Here is an 18,321-nt window from a genome sequence, read left to right on the forward strand (position 1 = left end):
TTGTGAGTGCAATGAAAATTCGGTGATCATTCAGTTCCAAACCTGAGATGCTCTCGCAAATAGACCATTTCGATGTAACTAAGGGGGAAAGACACGGAGGTAAAACGCTGCCCTCCATCTCGCTTTTTGGCGCATGCGCTGTAGCCTTTTTATACCATGATAGTGCGCAGAAACGGCATTGTACCAAACCCCTTGTATGTCCCGATGCTGAGGATTTCCTATCCCCTTTTGTTACGTCGATTACTGGCAACCATAAAGCGCAGTTAAAGTTAAGAAATGGGGGAGGAAATTTCTTTAGCCCTTTTAGTGCTCAGTAATATTATCTATCCAACATTTATGCTACTATCTCTTGAAGTTCCTCTGTTTCAAAGGGGGGCAAAGACAGGGTGCTTTTTCCTGAACGAAAAATAAACTATTCCAAGTTTCTTGAACTCTAATCTGAAATAAAAACAAACCTTTTTGGACTATCGACGAACAAAAAAGAAAAAAAAAAAGAAATAAAGCAGTTCCATGCATGGTCTTGATGACGCCCAACTGAGCTGACCCGTCTGTCTCGTTGTATCTGTTGATTACTAATTATTTAAAATTTTTGCTTGTGGTGTTAAATCTTGTTTAGAAAGATCAGGTGGGTTTGATGTAGAATAATTAATTTGTATGCAGGGATCAAGTCATTGTATAAATCTTGATTTTTTTTTAAAAAAAAAATTGATTGATTTTTTTTATCTTTTTTTCGGTTACTTCGTATTGATGAAAGGTTATAGATAGGGTTGGGCTTGTTCGCATTTGTATCGTCTACTTAAGGCCTCAACTAGATGGGTCAAAAAGTTAAGGCAGCAAAAATTGGTCATTTTTAATTTTTTGATTCAATCTCACATGGAACATTTTAGACTCAAAAGTCTCCCATAGAATATTTTAGACTCAAAAAAAATCCCATAGAACATTTTAGACTCAAAAAATCCCATGGAACATTTTAGACTCAAAAATATCCCATAGAATATTTTAGACTCAAAATCTCCCATACAACATTTTAGACTCAAAAATCTCCCATAGAACATTTTTGACTCAAAAATCTCCCATAGAACATTTTTGACTCAAAAATCTCCCATAGAACATTTTAGACTCAAAAATCTCCCATTTAACATTTTAGACTCAAAAATCTCCCATTTAACATTTTAGACTCAAAAATCTCCCATTTAACATTTTAGACTCAAAAATCTCCCATTTAATTAACATTTTAGACTCAAAAATCTCCCATTTAACATTTTAGACTCAAAAATCTCCCATTTAACATTTTAGACTCAAAAATCTCCTATTTAACATTTTAGACTCAAAAATCTCCCATAGAACATTTTAGACTCAAAAATCTCCCCTTAATTTGTGCCAGACATTTCAGAAACAACCCATATTAGCAAACGATTATGAAAATGGTCTATCGCAATAAGAGAAACGCAGTTTGTCTGTCTGTCTGTCTGTAAATAACGTGCACTCTCACGACGTTTAGGTTGCAAATATCTTTATACTCCCTTTAAAATAAACGACAAGGTAATATAAAGTGACCTAAAACTTTATCTATCAGACCTTTGCGACGTCGTAGTATAATTCGCTTGTCTGCAGCGTGATTGCGAACTTAAAGCCGTACAACACCCGAGGGCTGGACATTTCAAAACTAAATACGTTTTATGACTGGACGCGCTACAATTAAATAACGATTTTGAGTAAATTGCTTCGGACTCTAGAGCGAGAGCGAGAGTGAGAAAGACCCGGGACGTCACGGGGTACTTAAGAAATTCGTGATGTCTCTTGAAAGTGAAAGTTGAGCAACGCCTAATTACATCCGAAGCTCAACCGTTGTTAATGCATTGTTTGCACTATCTTGGTTTTTAAGTGACTTTTTTTGCATGTACCTAAACCTAAATATCCGCTCAGATAATGATTTAGAGGGCAGGAGATATTTTTTTTTAAATAATGAAAAATGTCATGGGAAAGTAACTTTTCTGTCTAAATTCTGAGAAAATATTAAAATTAATATTTTTGAAAATATATGGTATAACCAAGTAGAGATATCTAGTTTACTAAGGAGAAGGTATAAGATGCCTAAGTATTCGCGCGCCATAGTCCCAGTCCCCCTTTCAAAATACAAGGGGGGACGTAAAAGGAGGCCGGGCTATTTCGCCTCTCCTCAGTCGGAAAATATGACTGTAATTTTCGTCGTCATTCGCGTCGCGCTGACGTGAGTTTTCAAGGACAAATGAGATGCTGGTTGTAATTTAGAGGCGGGGATTAACTCCGGACCTACGTCTTTTGGACTGGAGATAAAGCTAGATTATAAATGTGGCGAATTTATACCTTCACCCTAGTAAACTAGATATCACTTCTTGGTATAGCATAATCTACATTTTAAATATGTTTAAATATATATTTAAGATGCGTTGAGATTAACCATTTTTACGGGAACTTTCATGGAGGTATTGAAGTACTGTTTTCGAGTTATTATTGGAGTATTTTACTTGGTTATCTATAACTCGAAAACAGTGCCCCGAACAGAAAAATGTCACAGAAAATTTTCGACTCAAAATCACCCACAGAAGATCCCCCTTGAGTTATAAAAGACTTATCAGAAACACCCTACGTATAGTAATCGGTTTAAAACATTACGAACTAAAAAAAATTAAATTCAGAATTTCAGATCTCTCTTTCTTAATTCCGGAAAGACTTCAATAGATGTACTTCTTCTCCATAAATTTAATGAAAAACTACTGTAGAACTCTACTATTAAATTAAGTTAATGGAAAAGTTTTCCATGGCTTGGATTTTTTGATATTTTTAAAGAGTCTACGAATCGATGGCCTCGTTTCGACTAAAATCTTCTTCCAGTGGTGGTGGAATTTTTCACTTTCGTTTGGCATCGTCTCAAAACTAGAAAATATAATATAAAATTGGTTCTTCTGGGGAAAATTGTAGTATAATTAAATTATTGAGAGAGCGAGATAGAGTTAAATTGAAAAACGTCGTGCCGCCTTTTGCTAAAACCATTTTTGTAAATGTGGACGAAAACTCACTCAAGGGCTCATTTTCTAAAATTGATTACGCCGAGAGCTCTTAGAGTTATAATTTAAAAGTAAAGAAGGGAGAATGATGTATAAAAATAATTGCGATGAAAGGATAAGTTCCCTAATTTATTAAGAGTACATTTATGAAATTAGTTAAAAACTTCTATACTTACTAAATTAGCGCGGATATTTCTTTTAATAAACAGAGCTAGGTGCCTTGGGAAATATTTTTGTTAGTTTTTTTCTGTCAGCTTTTATTGAAGATAGAATTATGTGCAACTTATTTAACTAAATTAGTGCGGATATTTCTTTTAATAAACAGGGCTAAGTATACCTTGAGAAATATTTTTGTTAGTTTTTCTCTTAGCTCTGATTAAAAACAGAATTATGTGCAACATTAAATAGATAATATATGCATGTAATTGCGTGTAGTGTCCCCCAAAATCTGAGTAAGCCCTGATTGATTGATAACCCAAACTGATTTTTCTATTGAGCTGAAATTTTGCAGGGACTTTAGTCTTTAAGTGATGCACTCTTCTAGAATGTTATTCATTTTTAATCGAAAGAGGGTAAAAAATAATGAATGTATCAATTGGAACCATGTTTCTATCTACATTATTAAAGAAGATACACGCAATTCAGTTTACGCGTTAGGCGTCTTCGCGAGCACTGGGAAGCACCCCTATTGGACGCCCTAGTACCACGTGACGGATCCGTCCAATTGGAGAGTACCTCCCCAGTGCTTGGTGGAGAAGCCTAACGCGTAGTGCCATCCATTACGGAAGCATAATTGCTCATATCTTCTTTAATAATGTAGATAGAGACATGGTTCCAATTGATATATTCATTATTTTATAAGCTCTTTCGATTAAAATAGAAAAAACACTTAAGCTTGGAGAATCTCTTTAAATTGTAGGTTAACAATCATTCTAACAGAATTTCAAGCAGAAATTTAACACAACAGTTCAAAGAACGATTGTTTAATTGAATCGATACATAAAAAGCTGAGATATTACGTTTTAAAATATTGTTAGATCTAAAAATCGATGTGCCTTCATTATTTAATGATTCTGTTTGACTTTAGAAGAACTTTTAGTACAGAATATGATTGAACTACCCTAAAGATTTTGAAAAATAACTACTTTTTACAACCAGGGTTAGGGTTATAAGTCGAAAAAATGTAATCTTCCGATGTATCATCCACGTCCCAATCCTTCCGTACAATTTATTCCAACCTTGGGCAAAGGGTGGATAAAAATTAAACCGCTGTAATATCTACTTTTAAAAAAAGGGCTAATTTTGACATTCTATAAGCGAGCTTTCTTTTGACATTCTAAGCAAGCCGAAAACAAGGAGAACTCATTAGTAGGAGATGAATTTACACTTTAAAAAATGGTGTTCACTGGAAAAGTTCCAGGTTTAACGCGTAGGCGTGCTAACAGGTGACTCAGTAGTCTGGCCAATGAGTGGTGGTGTTTTTTCGAGCCGAGTTGCGCAGTAGAGATCTTTTCGGCTCATCTCTTAGAGAAAAGAGTTAAATGATGTTGTAGGCAATGAACTTGTCCCTGAGTAGCTTGCGATTCGGTAGAGGCATGGCAAATTGCTCCCACTTATTGCAACACAGAGGGCCACTATATCGTGCAGTACGACCCTTACGTAACGCTGACTATGCTGGGGAAGCTTCGTTGACGTTGATTGGGGTACAGAGGCCACTTTATTTGTAAATAGATTCAATCTCCAAATAATCAATCTCACTCGAGCTGCGCAGTGGAGATCTTACCAGCTCATTTCAAATTTCCTACCCCTCACCGTTTAAGACCTAAAATTGGAAACTCAACTCCGTTCACAATTTCTTCTCCATTTTATTCGTACTCCTAGCAAAAAAGTGCATGGGTAAAGTTTCATTATAATTCCCAGGGGCCGAGCTTATCCATTGCAATTTTTTTTTTCAAAACCCAGTCCAACTCATCTCTCAACGCGGGAAGATGGGCGAAGGCAATAAGCGTCATTAATTCCAATTTAGCGTCTCCAACCGATTATAATATCGTCGAAATCTGCCCAACATATCGCTAAGGGCACGCTGATCGATTCACTCAGTGAAAGGGGAATTTTTTAACTCCATCGTTAAAGGACCATTAACACCACCAAAAGGATTAGTAGAAGTTTTAAGATAGATTGAAAAGAGTATTTTATAAATTACTTTCCACCATGGGGCGCTCGCATAGACGCAGAAGGGCAGAATGCCTCTGCATTCCCCTAACCCCCCGATGTCATTTTTACGGATTTTAACTTCTTGAAAAGACCCATTGTTCCGCAGAGTGTACTAGGTGCTACTGGGTAAAATCAGGAATGTATACAGCTGAAAGGGGGATCACTGCGTAACCATTTTCACTCAACATATCTAGGCGGAATTTGTGGGACGAGCCAGACTAATCATTATGTATGAAAAATTTTAGATGGTGAATTAAATAATCTCGCTTTGCTACCAACCAATGAGATCGCAGTTAGAAAGACGTCAAAATTATGAAGCGTTCTCAAGTCCCACCCACAAAACCTGTATAGAAATTAACGTTGGAGATATGGGGCACAATAATTCTCAGTGATTGTATTTATTCTTGGTAATATTAATTCAGGAAAGAATTAGAAACTTAAGCTATGTAAAAAGATTTAAAATGCGATGACTGAAATGGATTGTCTGAGTTATTATTTCGGACATTATAATCAGAAAGACCTAGCTTCATATCTCAGGTTTTACGAGACTATGACGTTTGACGTACAACATGCATTGCATGACCAGTTCTCAGTAATCAGTTACAAACTTATGGAACATATCTTATGAACTCATGATATCTAGGATATGTTATAGAGAATTTCAAGTTTCATGGAAAGAAACTGTGAAGAGAAAGTGAAGTGCTCAGCTTACTATCTTCCAATTCCAGAAATATCACATTAGTACGAATCCCTCTGGGAGTAAGTTGTCTTAGGTCCACCCAAAAGGGGAAAATCTAAAAAACCGTCAAGAAGAATGAATGCCCGGCAGGGTGAAGCGTCAGGTGCATATAAAAATGTCTTTTACGCGCTCCCAAAATATAATGTAGACCACAAAATTAAAAAAAATCCTAGGGCCAGAAATCAGGGGAATAAAAATACCGAAGGTAAAATTCCTGAGAGCGAACTTGGGATAAATCTTTAAAAATACATGGATGGTCTATGTTATGTATGAAATGCGTTAAAAGAGCCAACGGGCGAGAAGAAATTTCGCCTTACCGCGCTTTTCTTATATCCGTAATTCAAGTTTGAAGGAACAAGTTAGGTAACACGCCATCGAAAGTTTTACTTCAAGGTGTGTGATTGATTGTAAACCTCAAAACATTTGTTTCGTATACATCACTGTGTTGTTCTCTAATTAGCATATTGCAATACGTGTAAACCTCCAAATGCTTCGATAAAATTACAGTGTGAAGTGAAACACTTTCGTTGTTTTCTTATTGCCAAATTGCACTACATGTAAACCTCCAAATCCTTCGATAAAATAACAGTGTAAAGTGAAACAATTTCGTTTTTGCCATATTGCACTTCAAAACCTGCAAATGCTTTGTTAGAATTATAGTGTGAAGTGAAACAATTTCATGGTTTTCTTATTGCCGAATTGTACTTCATGTAAACCTCCAATGCCTTCGATAAAATTACAGTGCGGAGTTAAACCATTTCCTTGTTGCCATATTGCACTTCAAAACCTGCAAATGCTTTGTTAGATTTATAGTGTGATGTGAAACAATTTCACGGTTTTCTTATTGCCGAATTGCACTTCATGTAAACCTCTAAATCCTTCGTTAGAATTACAGTGTGGAGCGAAACACTTTCGTTGTTATCTTATTGCCAAATTGCAATTAAAATCAGTAAGGAGTGGCTTGGTTATGAAACTTGTATTCTGAAACATTAGAAAGATTTCAGTACTAATAGTGAAGGACTTTGACGGGTTCAACAACGACTCGAAACTAGAATTAGACAGACAAACGAAACATTGAGTGTATTTTTTATTATTAGTTCAAATGACACGAAATTATTTTATGCGTGTTCGAATTTTTTTTTTCTTCGCAGTAATACTTATGTAATTTTGTTTTTCTCGCTATTATGGAGTAAAAAAAACTGGTGCAAGAGGTTATTACCATAAAATCTATATCAAAAAGACTTCGTAAACCGTTTAGAATAAATCTCTCTTCATTGAAATTGCATTAAACATATTATATGCTATGCAAAATCGCTTGTTCCATTAACACAACATGAAAAATGATTCTGTATTGAAACTATTATTTTTTCTATTGCGCAATTTTCACGATAAAATTGTGAAGAAACTAAAAGATACGTATGTAATTTTTATTTTACCCTGGCGGCCATAAGATGGGAAAGTCAAGAAGAAACTCGGGGTTCTTAATTACAATACTTAAGGCATTGAATAGCCTAAGAATGATCCCACGGCGGAAATTTATAAGAGTACAGTCGAAAGAGACAAACAAAACGAACTTTAAATTGAATCAATCGATGGTGAAAAGTTATATTGTTTTTCTTACGAGGTTTTTGACACTCAATTCGATACATTAGATTCTAACAGAAGTATACTAAACTTCTCTTCGAGAGAAGTGTACCACCACAAAGCGGGGTAATTGTAACATGATTCTTTCCAACCAACATCAGAACTAACATTTATTATAGCAAGGTAACTAAACCGAATCACATACGCCATGTAAATAGTTACCTCATCATTACCTTTTCTATTAGCGCTGTTTAACTATTTGCCAAGACGCATGCATGCGCTTGTGGATTAATTTTTGTCCCACGTCAAGACAATCAAGGTTTGTTGGTTAATTAATTGCTGAGGATTTAGTAACTACCAAACAGTTATAGAATTCACCCTAGCACGGTGCGATAGTTACCCATCTGAAGTTTTGCGGGAGAGCAAACAAAAAGGATGAGCCCGGAAAGAATCATGTTACATAACTAAAGTAGTGTCATCCTTCTTCTATTATCCTCTTCTAATTCTAATGATTCCGGATAAGGTGTGAGTGTGTGACGCGTATGTTAAGTCTTCCGTAACTCGTAAAATGCTCTTTGCTGAAGTATTTTAATACGCTAGGCTATAATGACTGACAAATTTGCATTTTAATTTGGTTGGGTGTGTTTTGGTTAGGGGCAGACACATCGTTTTGAAGGTGAGACGCATCCAGAAATCACGATTACCCACTTTCGTTATTCATTTAATATACATCAAATATTACTTGACAACACCTATTCATCAAATACTCGTTTGGGTTTTTTTCTGTTCTTAAAAAAATGTATATAAATATCATGAGTACTTAATGAATTAAAGCTGCTAAAGAAGTGGAATATTTTTTAGAATACTTAATTTTTTTAATGCCGTTTTATTTCGATTAGAAAACGTTTTTGACACTGTTGTTTCTTTTGATCTTGAAGGCGGAACTGAGTTTGCAAGGGGATGACTTCGCACGTCAGATGTGTCACATGTACGCTATTTTTGAAGAGGTGCTAATCGGAGGAACAAACGCTGGCAAGGCACAAGCAGCCCTCGCACAACCGCTAAGTCAAAATCCTACTCCAGCTTTAGCCCGGTCGTCCGAACCAACCCGAGCATCCAATGAGAAGCTAGAGGTAAATATATCTCCCTGTGGTACATGAATAATTGTTTTAACTTAAATAATCATTTTGTACTATTTAGTTTTGGGCCCAACCTCTCACATCACCCGGTGGAAACGCCGGACAAAACGCCTCGGCTTTCGGAAGCCTTCAACAACGAGCTATTTTGCCACTTCCGCCTTTGAAACCGCTCAAAGCGAGTGACGCTGAATCTGGCTACCAAGAAGACGTCCTCGCAGCCAATCAACGACAAGTACTTAGAGCCACTGCTCTTTACGGTTCCCCAGGAGTTAGAAGAAAAAGGATGAATGTCGCACCACCTCAAAGACCCCCAAGGAGTCGAGACCCGGGGTAAGATAAATTCTGGGGAAAGGGAAAGCTTTTATATCAGTATGGTCAATATTATCTTTGCTTTCTTAATAGAAGAAAGAAAGGTGAAGAGAAGTCGAAGAATCACCGGCGAAGTAAATCCGAACCAAACTGCAACCCACTTTTGGAAACCATAAGTGCTTTGGATTACGATCCCGGTGACTCTGATGACTCTTTCGAAACACCACCCACGGTGGTTCAAACCACGACGCAAGACCAAGACAGGGAATCTGTTGGTTACGCCGGTTCAAATTCTGTCGATAGTGGTTACAAGAGTCTTTGTCCCACGCCGGAAATACCTGAGAGTTCGTATTACGGCGGTGAACCCATTCTACCTCCACAAACCGTGTGCGGTTTGACCGGGCGAAGACTTCCACCCGTTACCCAACGGAAAGGTAGTCTATCCAGCACCGGTCACCACCAGGGTTCTGAAAGGGCATTAGACTCTAAACTTAAATCTGGTGCGCAAACCTCACCTAGTGTGTCCAGAAGGTCGCCAAACGTGGTCGTGCAGAAGGGTGGTAATGCTAGTGGTAACTACTCCGGCGGTGTGAATGACTCGTCTAGCTCAAGTTCGAGCCCTAATCACAGGGGAATTGACCCAAAGCCAAAAATGGGCACGAAAGCCGTTGACTTCCAGAAGCATCCCGCTATGGAGACTTTACCATTACGCGTCGCGACAACAAACGCGAGAACTGAGTTCTTCCAAGGCGAAATGGAAAACGCGAGTCGATTCGAAACGGGTCAGATGGTTGCAACGAGGCCTCAAGGAAATTTAACGAACTACTACGATACTGCTTCGTTACAAGGCAGTTCCGTGGGTTCGCGCAACGCGCCCCTTACCGGAAGAACCGAATACTACGACGTTGATTTGGATCATTTAATGCATCTGAGAAGGACTTTAATAACGGCCATCCAAAAATGCGAAGCGAGTATGAACGCTTCCATTTCGGCGCAGCAGAAAGACAATATATCGGGTAACAGGACTAGCCAGTGTACGACGAGCCAAATGGGTTCGCAAAGCCCTCAGATACCGCGAGCTTCTCTGCAACAAAGGCCCAGACGAAGATCTCGCTCTATCTCGTCGGAGATGCGACCCAACCGTAAGGAATCGGACAATTCGGATTTCACCACATCAGGATCCGGTGACGGTGATTCTCCCACGTCGCAGAAGTCGGTACGCTTCGATACTGATTCGTACTTTTACGCGACGAACAGCTCCAAGAACGTCTCAGTCAAATCTCACACCAGTCAATATTCGGACAGCGGATGCAGTTACGTAGGCTCGAAACAAGTATGCAAATTGCTATTTGAAATTATGGTGGTTGGTTGGTCTGTCAGGTTCTATCTATTGCCCTTCTGACCTTAAAGTATAGAGCTAATGAATGCTATGAAACCATTTGTAAATTTAATAATGTAATTTCTTCACTAGGGAGCGTACGTGAAAGGTTCTAAGTCAATTTTAAAAGACCCGTTGTGCGCGGGCATCAGATCCCGTCTGTCAGAAGGAGCGACGGACAACGTGGCTTCAACGGATTCAACATTCGAAGAAGAAATTGACGCTCTGCTTTATGGTAAAGCGGAGTATTACGATCTTGAGAGTGTTAAAGAATTCCCCTGTAGCTACGTGACCATGATCGAAGAGAAGTATCGAAGTGGAAAGTCCAGTGTGGCTAAAGTTAAGAGACTGAAAGGTTAGTGTTTAACCCTTGGTTTTCTTGAAAATGTAAACTAATTCTTGATACCTTTAATAAATTTTTAACAGAACCAAACAGTTCGGTTAACAAACCGACCTCACTCAATCTGGAATCTAGCGGATACAACAGTAGCCAAGTCCTTCAAGGTTCGCAACAAATTGTCCAAGCTCAAGTTCATTCCCCCGAAGAAACCAAAGCCAATTCTACGTCATCCAGGTATTTACGAAATGTTTCTTAACAAGTCATGATCATATTAAGTGCTAAAATTTCTTATTTACAGCGGAAAATTTAAAAATCGATTCACCGAGGTGGCTCGTTGTATGTTGGAAATATTGGAAGACATACAGTTTCGAAAAGTTGCCAATGTTAATTGCAGGCCATCTAAAAGCTCGTAAGTTGTCTGATTTTATTGTTCAACAACACTAGAGAGATCTTAATATTTATTTTATTAAGTCACGTGTTTTTAAAATTACCATATTTTGTCACTATAATACAAGCAATAACACGTATAGTTAGATACGTCAACTCTGGTTACAAAGCTAGTTTATTAATGGTGTGCTTTGCAACCTCAGGGTTTAACTAGGATAGTTGGTATTTCCCGAAAAGCAAAATATTTTCAATGCTTTATAACTCATAGATAGAAGATGGATGTACGCTTCAACTGACACTGAAAGTTTGCGATACATCAAGTAATTGTTAAAGCAATCAGTTTAAATTGCCCGGTTTGGCTTGACTGAAAAGCTTGGCTTATTGCTCACGTGTGAAGCACATGTTCATATAATTTTTCGCTGAAAATGAAACGACTAGAAGCTAGAATCTGTAGATTATAGTTGGCTCCTTCTGGCGCATACTAATTTTTTCAAAAATTTTAAATTAACTAATTGTATTTAATTAATGTATTTATCAGTGGCTTGAAGTTACCAAGCAATTCAAGTCAACGCAAAATCAACGGAAATGGTATCAACGATGCCACTTCCTCCGCCTTTAACAGCTCAATTCCATTATCGGGGCGCATTCAGGAAACCAAAATAGACACTGTATCGTCACCGGCCGGCGGTGGTACTTTCCCAAGAAGGTACAAAAGCAAAAACCAAAAGTTGAAAACAGACCACATTCTTGTGACTGGAAACGCGCAAGGACAAGCCCTAGTGTACACGACGGCGGCGGAATACCACGTTTACGAAGAAATAGTGTATGACTCTATAGCGGGAATGAGTCAACTGGACTTAACGGGCGGTCGACACCCACCTCCGTTACCGGCTAGACCTGACGGGATGTTTCACAAACAACGCCGGATGTCGGTTTCTGACCTAAGACACGATTTAGACTACCAAGGTCATTATGACCCAGACGGATTTGTCAAAGCGAGATCGGGTTTGCAACCGCGACTGAGAGACGATACGGATTTCATTTATGCTCAGGCGTCCATGCGTGGGTCGTCCATATCCGGAAACGGAAGTTATACAACCGGAAGAAGCGGAAGCGCTTTCAGGTCTCACACTTACAGCGGGAACAAACCGAAGCAACGCAGCAATCTCTATTCGTTATTCGCGGATCAAGTTGAAAGACGAAACCTGTCGCAGTCATTAGAAAGGGAACAGAGATGTACAAATGTCAAGAACTCCGATATAGATCCAACCGCCATTATTGAGGATGATTACGGTTTTCGCAAAAGGTGCCTCTACCCAAGCTCTAATAGGAAACTTTCAAATTGATGCAAAAAATTTCCAAGTATTTGTCATTATTAAGGCAAAAGTATCTGAATAACCCACATTTAGATTTATAGTAGCTTTTTAGGACCAATTTTCAACAACTCTAATATAGTTTTGTCTTTAAATTCATTTAATTAGTTTTAATGTATGAGCGTTTCTAAGCAGTATTATAGAGTTATCCCCTTACCAATTGGGTTACTAGAAAGTGAAGAGCGTCTTATGTAATTACATACGAGTGAAAGTCGACTTTTACTAACAGACACGCAGGATTCCCGAATGCAGGCTTTATCAACAAAAGTATATAGATATAAAAACAAAAAGTACACTTCGCTGAAGTGTAAAATGAGTAGCCCTCTTTTATTCCAGAATTGTGTCGACCCCCTCTGCGTATGATTCCTTCCCGACCGTCGAACAGGGAATAAGCCGTGAATAGGCTCATAAAGTAGCAAAGTAAACATTTGGATAGCCAGCATCATGTACTACTTTCTTTAAACCTATGACGTCAAGAAGCTCTTCCCTGATTGGCTAGTTCCTGTAGGCGTTTTGAGCGGAGGGTAGTTTGCTTCTCAGTTTACATGTCGTCTACAGCAAAAGGCAGGGGTTGTTAATGAACTGTACTATTAGTTTCTATACCGATATACTTTTGTTATCAGGCGTAACAAGATTTCAATTTCTTCAGCCATTTTGCTCAGCTATACCACAATTATGCGAACATCAAATTTCAAATACTGATTTAAAACCATACGAGGATTATGCTATAATTTTTTAAGTAGTTATTTAAAAAATAATTCAATTGCTGATATATTTCTGAATGTGGGTTTGAAAACTTTATATATATATATAAATTATCTCAGAATTGTTTTATATATGCATAAATATATCAAGTATATTATAGTACGTTTAATACAATTCATGGAAATGCATCTTAAATACAGCAGCGTTTAAAAATAGATATTCGAAAATATTACCAATACATGATAGACGTTTCACGTAAATATATCTAGCCAACTGAGCGTTTCGTAAAATCTATACACGAGTGAAAATGTTTCAACCTTCTTCCAAATATTTATCTAATGCATCTCCAGTATTAGTTAAACTAATTCTAAATTTAATTTTGGTGATTTTATAATTTTTAACGGAAAAACGTAGAAGGGACAACGGATTTTTATGATACCGCAATGATACCGCAATGATACTTGAGAGGAAATTGATGTCAACATGGCTCAAACGTAATGTGGTTACTAGAGTACACGCCCACCTATAGTAGTATCAGGAGCAGGTCATCTGCTCCTGGTAGTATCATCGCGGAGAAAGGTTCCACGTGTCACTTCTATTTATCTTATTTATAATAGGCTATTTTTATTAATTTAAACATCTAAACTTTGACTCAAGAGTTCTAAAAGAGCAGCTATTAACTACAAAACTGATCTATAAAACTCAATATTTTTCTTATCAATTCAAATTTTCAGTATTATAAGCAATACCTCTGAATAGAAAATATCATACAATGTGTCGGAGATTAAGAATGATGGCGCTGTAAAACCTGTGCTTTGTACCAGCAAGAAGCTAGATAAATGTACACTCCGTACGGTTCGTTCACAACCATAAGTTAATTATACCTCTAAGTACACAAATTCGGGGAACGACTGGGCATCTTTGGCAGGCTACTGTGACGTCAGAACTCGTATAGCGCTAAGATCCGAAGAGAGAAAATTTTAAAATTTCTGTCGCGGTGCAGCCACCAAGCGGTCGAGACGAAAAATAAAATCATCCAGTGGAATAAAGGAGAGTTTTACGTTTCGTATAGGCAGGCACTGGGGGGGAACGAATTTTACTTAAGCAACCCCAAATCCCTCTCTCTCTCGTGAGATAGAGGCGGTTTCAGTCCTGAAACATTCTAAAATTGATAAAAGAAACGCTAGGCTAGGCAGTACAATTTTGTATTGAAGTTGAGGTGATAAATGATACGGAAAGAGTATAGGGTTTCATTAAAGGGAGCCAGACAAACACTATTGCCATAGAAGTGGTAGCGATTTGTGTACTTAGAGGTATAATTAACTTATGTCACAACCCATTAACGCCTCTTGAAGCGTTTCGTAGCGTATGCGTTTGAAAAATCGACCAATGCTTGCGTTACGACCATAGCGACATCTGGAGACGCAATTTCAAACGGGAAACACAAGCATATCCTTCAAAACGATCTAATGTGTGGTAAGTTCATGAACCTATGACACAATTCGTGTCGCTGTACAAAGAGTATACCAGTGATTAGTCTGAACAGATTAAATACTAAATATTTGAATTGGTACGCGATACGTTATCTTATTCTTAAAAATCTCAAATTAATTAGCAATTTTGATAAAAAACCCTAAGCGATCGCTCATTTCTGACCAGGTTTTCTCAATTAACCCTTCGATAATGAACATACCAAAGGCAGGAAGCACTCGCACCCAAATTATGTGTGTAAAATACAAAAAACATTCCTTGAAACAATTCTAATCTTCACACTATCTGCTAATTATTATATATATATCTGTCCTTTACCACGAAAAATCTTTTACTATAAATGTGTGTGGATGTGATCGATAAAGCCATTGTTGTGATTTTCCCACTGTTAGTAATATCTGGGTGCTAATTTTTGTAGGGAAAGAATGCTATGATAATATTTACAAGTAGTTTTAAAGGAAATTTACAAAAAACAATGATACGTTTCTGTTTCTTGTAGAAACATAAATAGAAAAATATAATATAGACTGCAGGGGTGGCCAACCTTTTCGGCTAAAGGGCCAAATTCCAAAATTCCAACTATGTCGCGGACCGCAGGTTTCAAATTTAAAATTAATAACGCATAAATTAGAAACATGAAAACGTTTTTATTAAAATATGATTTCACAAAGTGCGGGAAAAACAGCTTCCCAAATTTGTTAGGCGGGCCGCAATTAAAAACTCAGCGGACCACGTGTGGTCCCCGGGCTGCGTGTTGGCAATCCCTGATATAGAGTTTGCCTTATTGATAAAATAGCTTTTTCTTTTGCGAAAACGGGTTTTGCTCACTGCCTTATATTTAATTCATAAAAAGTGTTTAGATTTTTTTTACGTTACTGGAACAAATTTATAGTGGTGCAATTTAACCGGTGGTTTTATTTATATATATATGGCAGAGTTTATTGTTAAATATTAATTATGGACCAAAATTTATACAAATTAATTAAGAAGTTTCATAATGTAATACCCCGAAATTTGATTGAAAATAGAACCTTAAAATAATGATTGATTTGTTGGTAAAACTATCATAACATTTATAGCAGGAATACATTCTAATAGGAATAATTGTGTTAATTAACGTGTCACCATATATGCTGATTTCTAAGCGGGTTTTGGGGGTTCGGGCTGTCTTTCTTACTTTGATTTCATTGGTTGGTAGCAACGCGAGGTCAGGCGCACGCGCATGATTCAACACGCAACGAGATAAAATGCTCGTGACGTCACGCATATTGATAAGTGTAGCTCCTCCCACAAAACCCACCTTAAGATGCGTTGACAAAATGGCTAAACAATAATTCCTATTAGTTGTAGGCCTATTATAAATAATTTTAAAAAGAGTTGTATTTAAATAACCATGACAAAACAGAAGGTACAAAGACAAACAGATAAATAATATTTACATGGACGTGTAAAGCCTTTCAACGAAAGAAGCATATCTTAGAATGGAATTAAAATTGAATCAGATCCTTCCCATTCACGCAAACTTTGCTTGTGATGGATTGCTACATCAGTAGCATTAAATAGGGCATAATCAAGTTAACAAACCAATAATACCTATGTTATTTTAATTAGAAAACGAATATGCATACATATCTTTGCGTTTAATTAAACCTTGTTTTTAAATACTGTAAATTAAACCGTTGCCTTTAATAGTTTTCGTTAGCAATCCTTAATTGTATAAAAAAAAACCGAACAATGAAATCAAAACGTAACATAAACCGAAGAAAAGTATATGTTATTAGCGGTTAAAAGAAATGTTCTTCCAAAGATTAAATTACAGGTTTAATATTTTTTCATTTTACAAATTGTAAGTGAACGAAATTGTACAAATATAATCGAACACTGAGAATTCCGTGTAAACCTTCGCATTTCGCATACTTTAAAATCATTAAGATTACGTTAATTTGTCTCATAATCGTTATTGTTTACGAGTAACGTTCAAATTTTCACAAACTATATTTATATTTTCTCATTATGTAATATTATTGCAAAATTACTGATTGTATTAAATTGTTTAAAAACATCTCAGTTTTAACATTTTATTTTATGAGTTATAAGTTTCGCGACCAAAGGGGTACACCTTTTTCAAACCTAACTTTACAGCACTAGCAAAGGCTGAAAAGGTATAGTATCTCGTTTTGTAAAGTTAAGTTGAACTTTTTTAGTATTGGTTTCAAAATATTCTCTATAAACCACGTGCTACATTTCATTAAAAGTTTCATTATGATTCAAATCTCGAGCTTAAATTTAATATTTCATATTCTCAAATTAAGGTTTGTGAAAAGACGGGAGTAAGTGTTTAATTTTAATCCCTTAGATATCTTTTCAGTAACCATCTAAAGAGACGGGACCCGCGGTTTGGATGGTTCTCTTCGTCCCTCCATCCTCCTTGAATCATGAAAGGTAAGACTCGATTTACATATTCTCAGCTCTACAAAAGCTTTCAGCAGTAATACTTCTCAAGTAAGAGATATGTTAAAGTATTTTTTTAACGTTTCTTTATCAGAAAATTTTGATTTGTTTCTTTAATCAAATCTTTCATGTTGCCGATTCAAGCAAATTAATTGAATATTTCTGCTTAGTTCTATGATGGAAGAACTAATTAATTTATTTATTATAATTGCAGATGTTCGGTATTGTTTTAAACGTTCCTGGCTATTCCGGCGTTGCTCCATCCCGTGCAGCCATAGTGGTATTTCTTTCTAAGCTATATAAATGTTTATGTTTTGAGGCATACCAAGTACAATTTACGAGGGGTCCGACATTCCCAAAAATAAAACGTACGGAATTTCGTGATTTCGCAAATATTTTGTGATTTCGTCAATGATTTCGCGACTTCACTAAAGGTTTCGGAATTTCTTCTTGATTTCGCCAAAGATTTCCTCTTTGATTTCGTAATTTATTGATTGCTTCAAAGATTTCGCGAGAACCGTACGTGATTTCGAGTAAATGTTGGACCCCTCGACCATATATAATTTTATATATGATTGAATTACTTTATAGTGTCACCGAGGGGCTAACCACTCGCGCATTCTGGCCTCAGTGACTTTACGAACGAGCATAATGCTACGATTTGCCAAACAAATACCCTAGTTTTCGATCCTAACAGCCACCGTAATGATCAGTAGGGTATTTGCGTGGAAAAACAGCTTTAATTCTACGCCGATTAAAATTTGATAATAATAGAAATTTTGTTATCATTTTCAGAACCAACATGTACCAGGACTCAACACTCAGAAGTTACACGTTTTTAAAAATATTTTTACTATTTTCATTATTAATCTTTTTGATAAAATCTAATGTATCAATGGAATATAAATCAAAATAAAAACTTGCATTAATAATTAAAAAATTATAAAATTATTTCTATTTATAAGCTTACTAATTATAGTTATGACTATGTTATAGAAACTTGATTGGTACCCTCTGAATATAAGCAGGAGTATATATTACTTTTATTTGGAGAAAAGTGTACCAAAAATAGGGGTAATTGTAACATGCATCTTCCCAACATCAGAACATTAGTAAAAAAAATTTTGTCCCACGTTAAGACGAGGTTTGTGGGTTATAGAATTC

The 18,321-nt window shown here is 36.7% G+C and overlaps 1 protein-coding gene across 2 annotated transcripts in view; it reads left to right on the forward strand.

Annotated features, from left to right (window-relative positions):
- Positions 1-16,768, forward strand: part of LOC149618566 (uncharacterized) — a 93,222-nt gene extending 76,454 nt beyond the window's left edge. For both annotated transcript variants that reach the window (XM_089855545.1, XM_089855546.1), the window contains 7 exons: positions 8,523-8,717; positions 8,785-9,053; positions 9,126-10,365; positions 10,504-10,765; positions 10,837-10,984; positions 11,049-11,159; positions 11,676-16,768. In XM_089855545.1, the coding sequence (XP_089711671.1) occupies positions 8,523-8,717; positions 8,785-9,053; positions 9,126-10,365; positions 10,504-10,765; positions 10,837-10,984; positions 11,049-11,159; positions 11,676-12,483 (3,033 nt within the window). In that variant the 3' untranslated portion in view covers positions 12,484-16,768. The remainder of the gene's footprint in view (positions 1-8,522; positions 8,718-8,784; positions 9,054-9,125; positions 10,366-10,503; positions 10,766-10,836; positions 10,985-11,048; positions 11,160-11,675) is intronic.
- Positions 16,769-18,321: the final 1,553 nt, after the last annotated feature.

The sequence above is a fragment of the Phalangium opilio genome, unplaced genomic scaffold, assembly GCF_054372755.1.
Source record: "Phalangium opilio isolate 3A_F unplaced genomic scaffold, DU_Popi_V2 ptg000209l_1, whole genome shotgun sequence".
NCBI lineage: Eukaryota > Metazoa > Arthropoda > Arachnida > Opiliones > Phalangiidae > Phalangium > Phalangium opilio.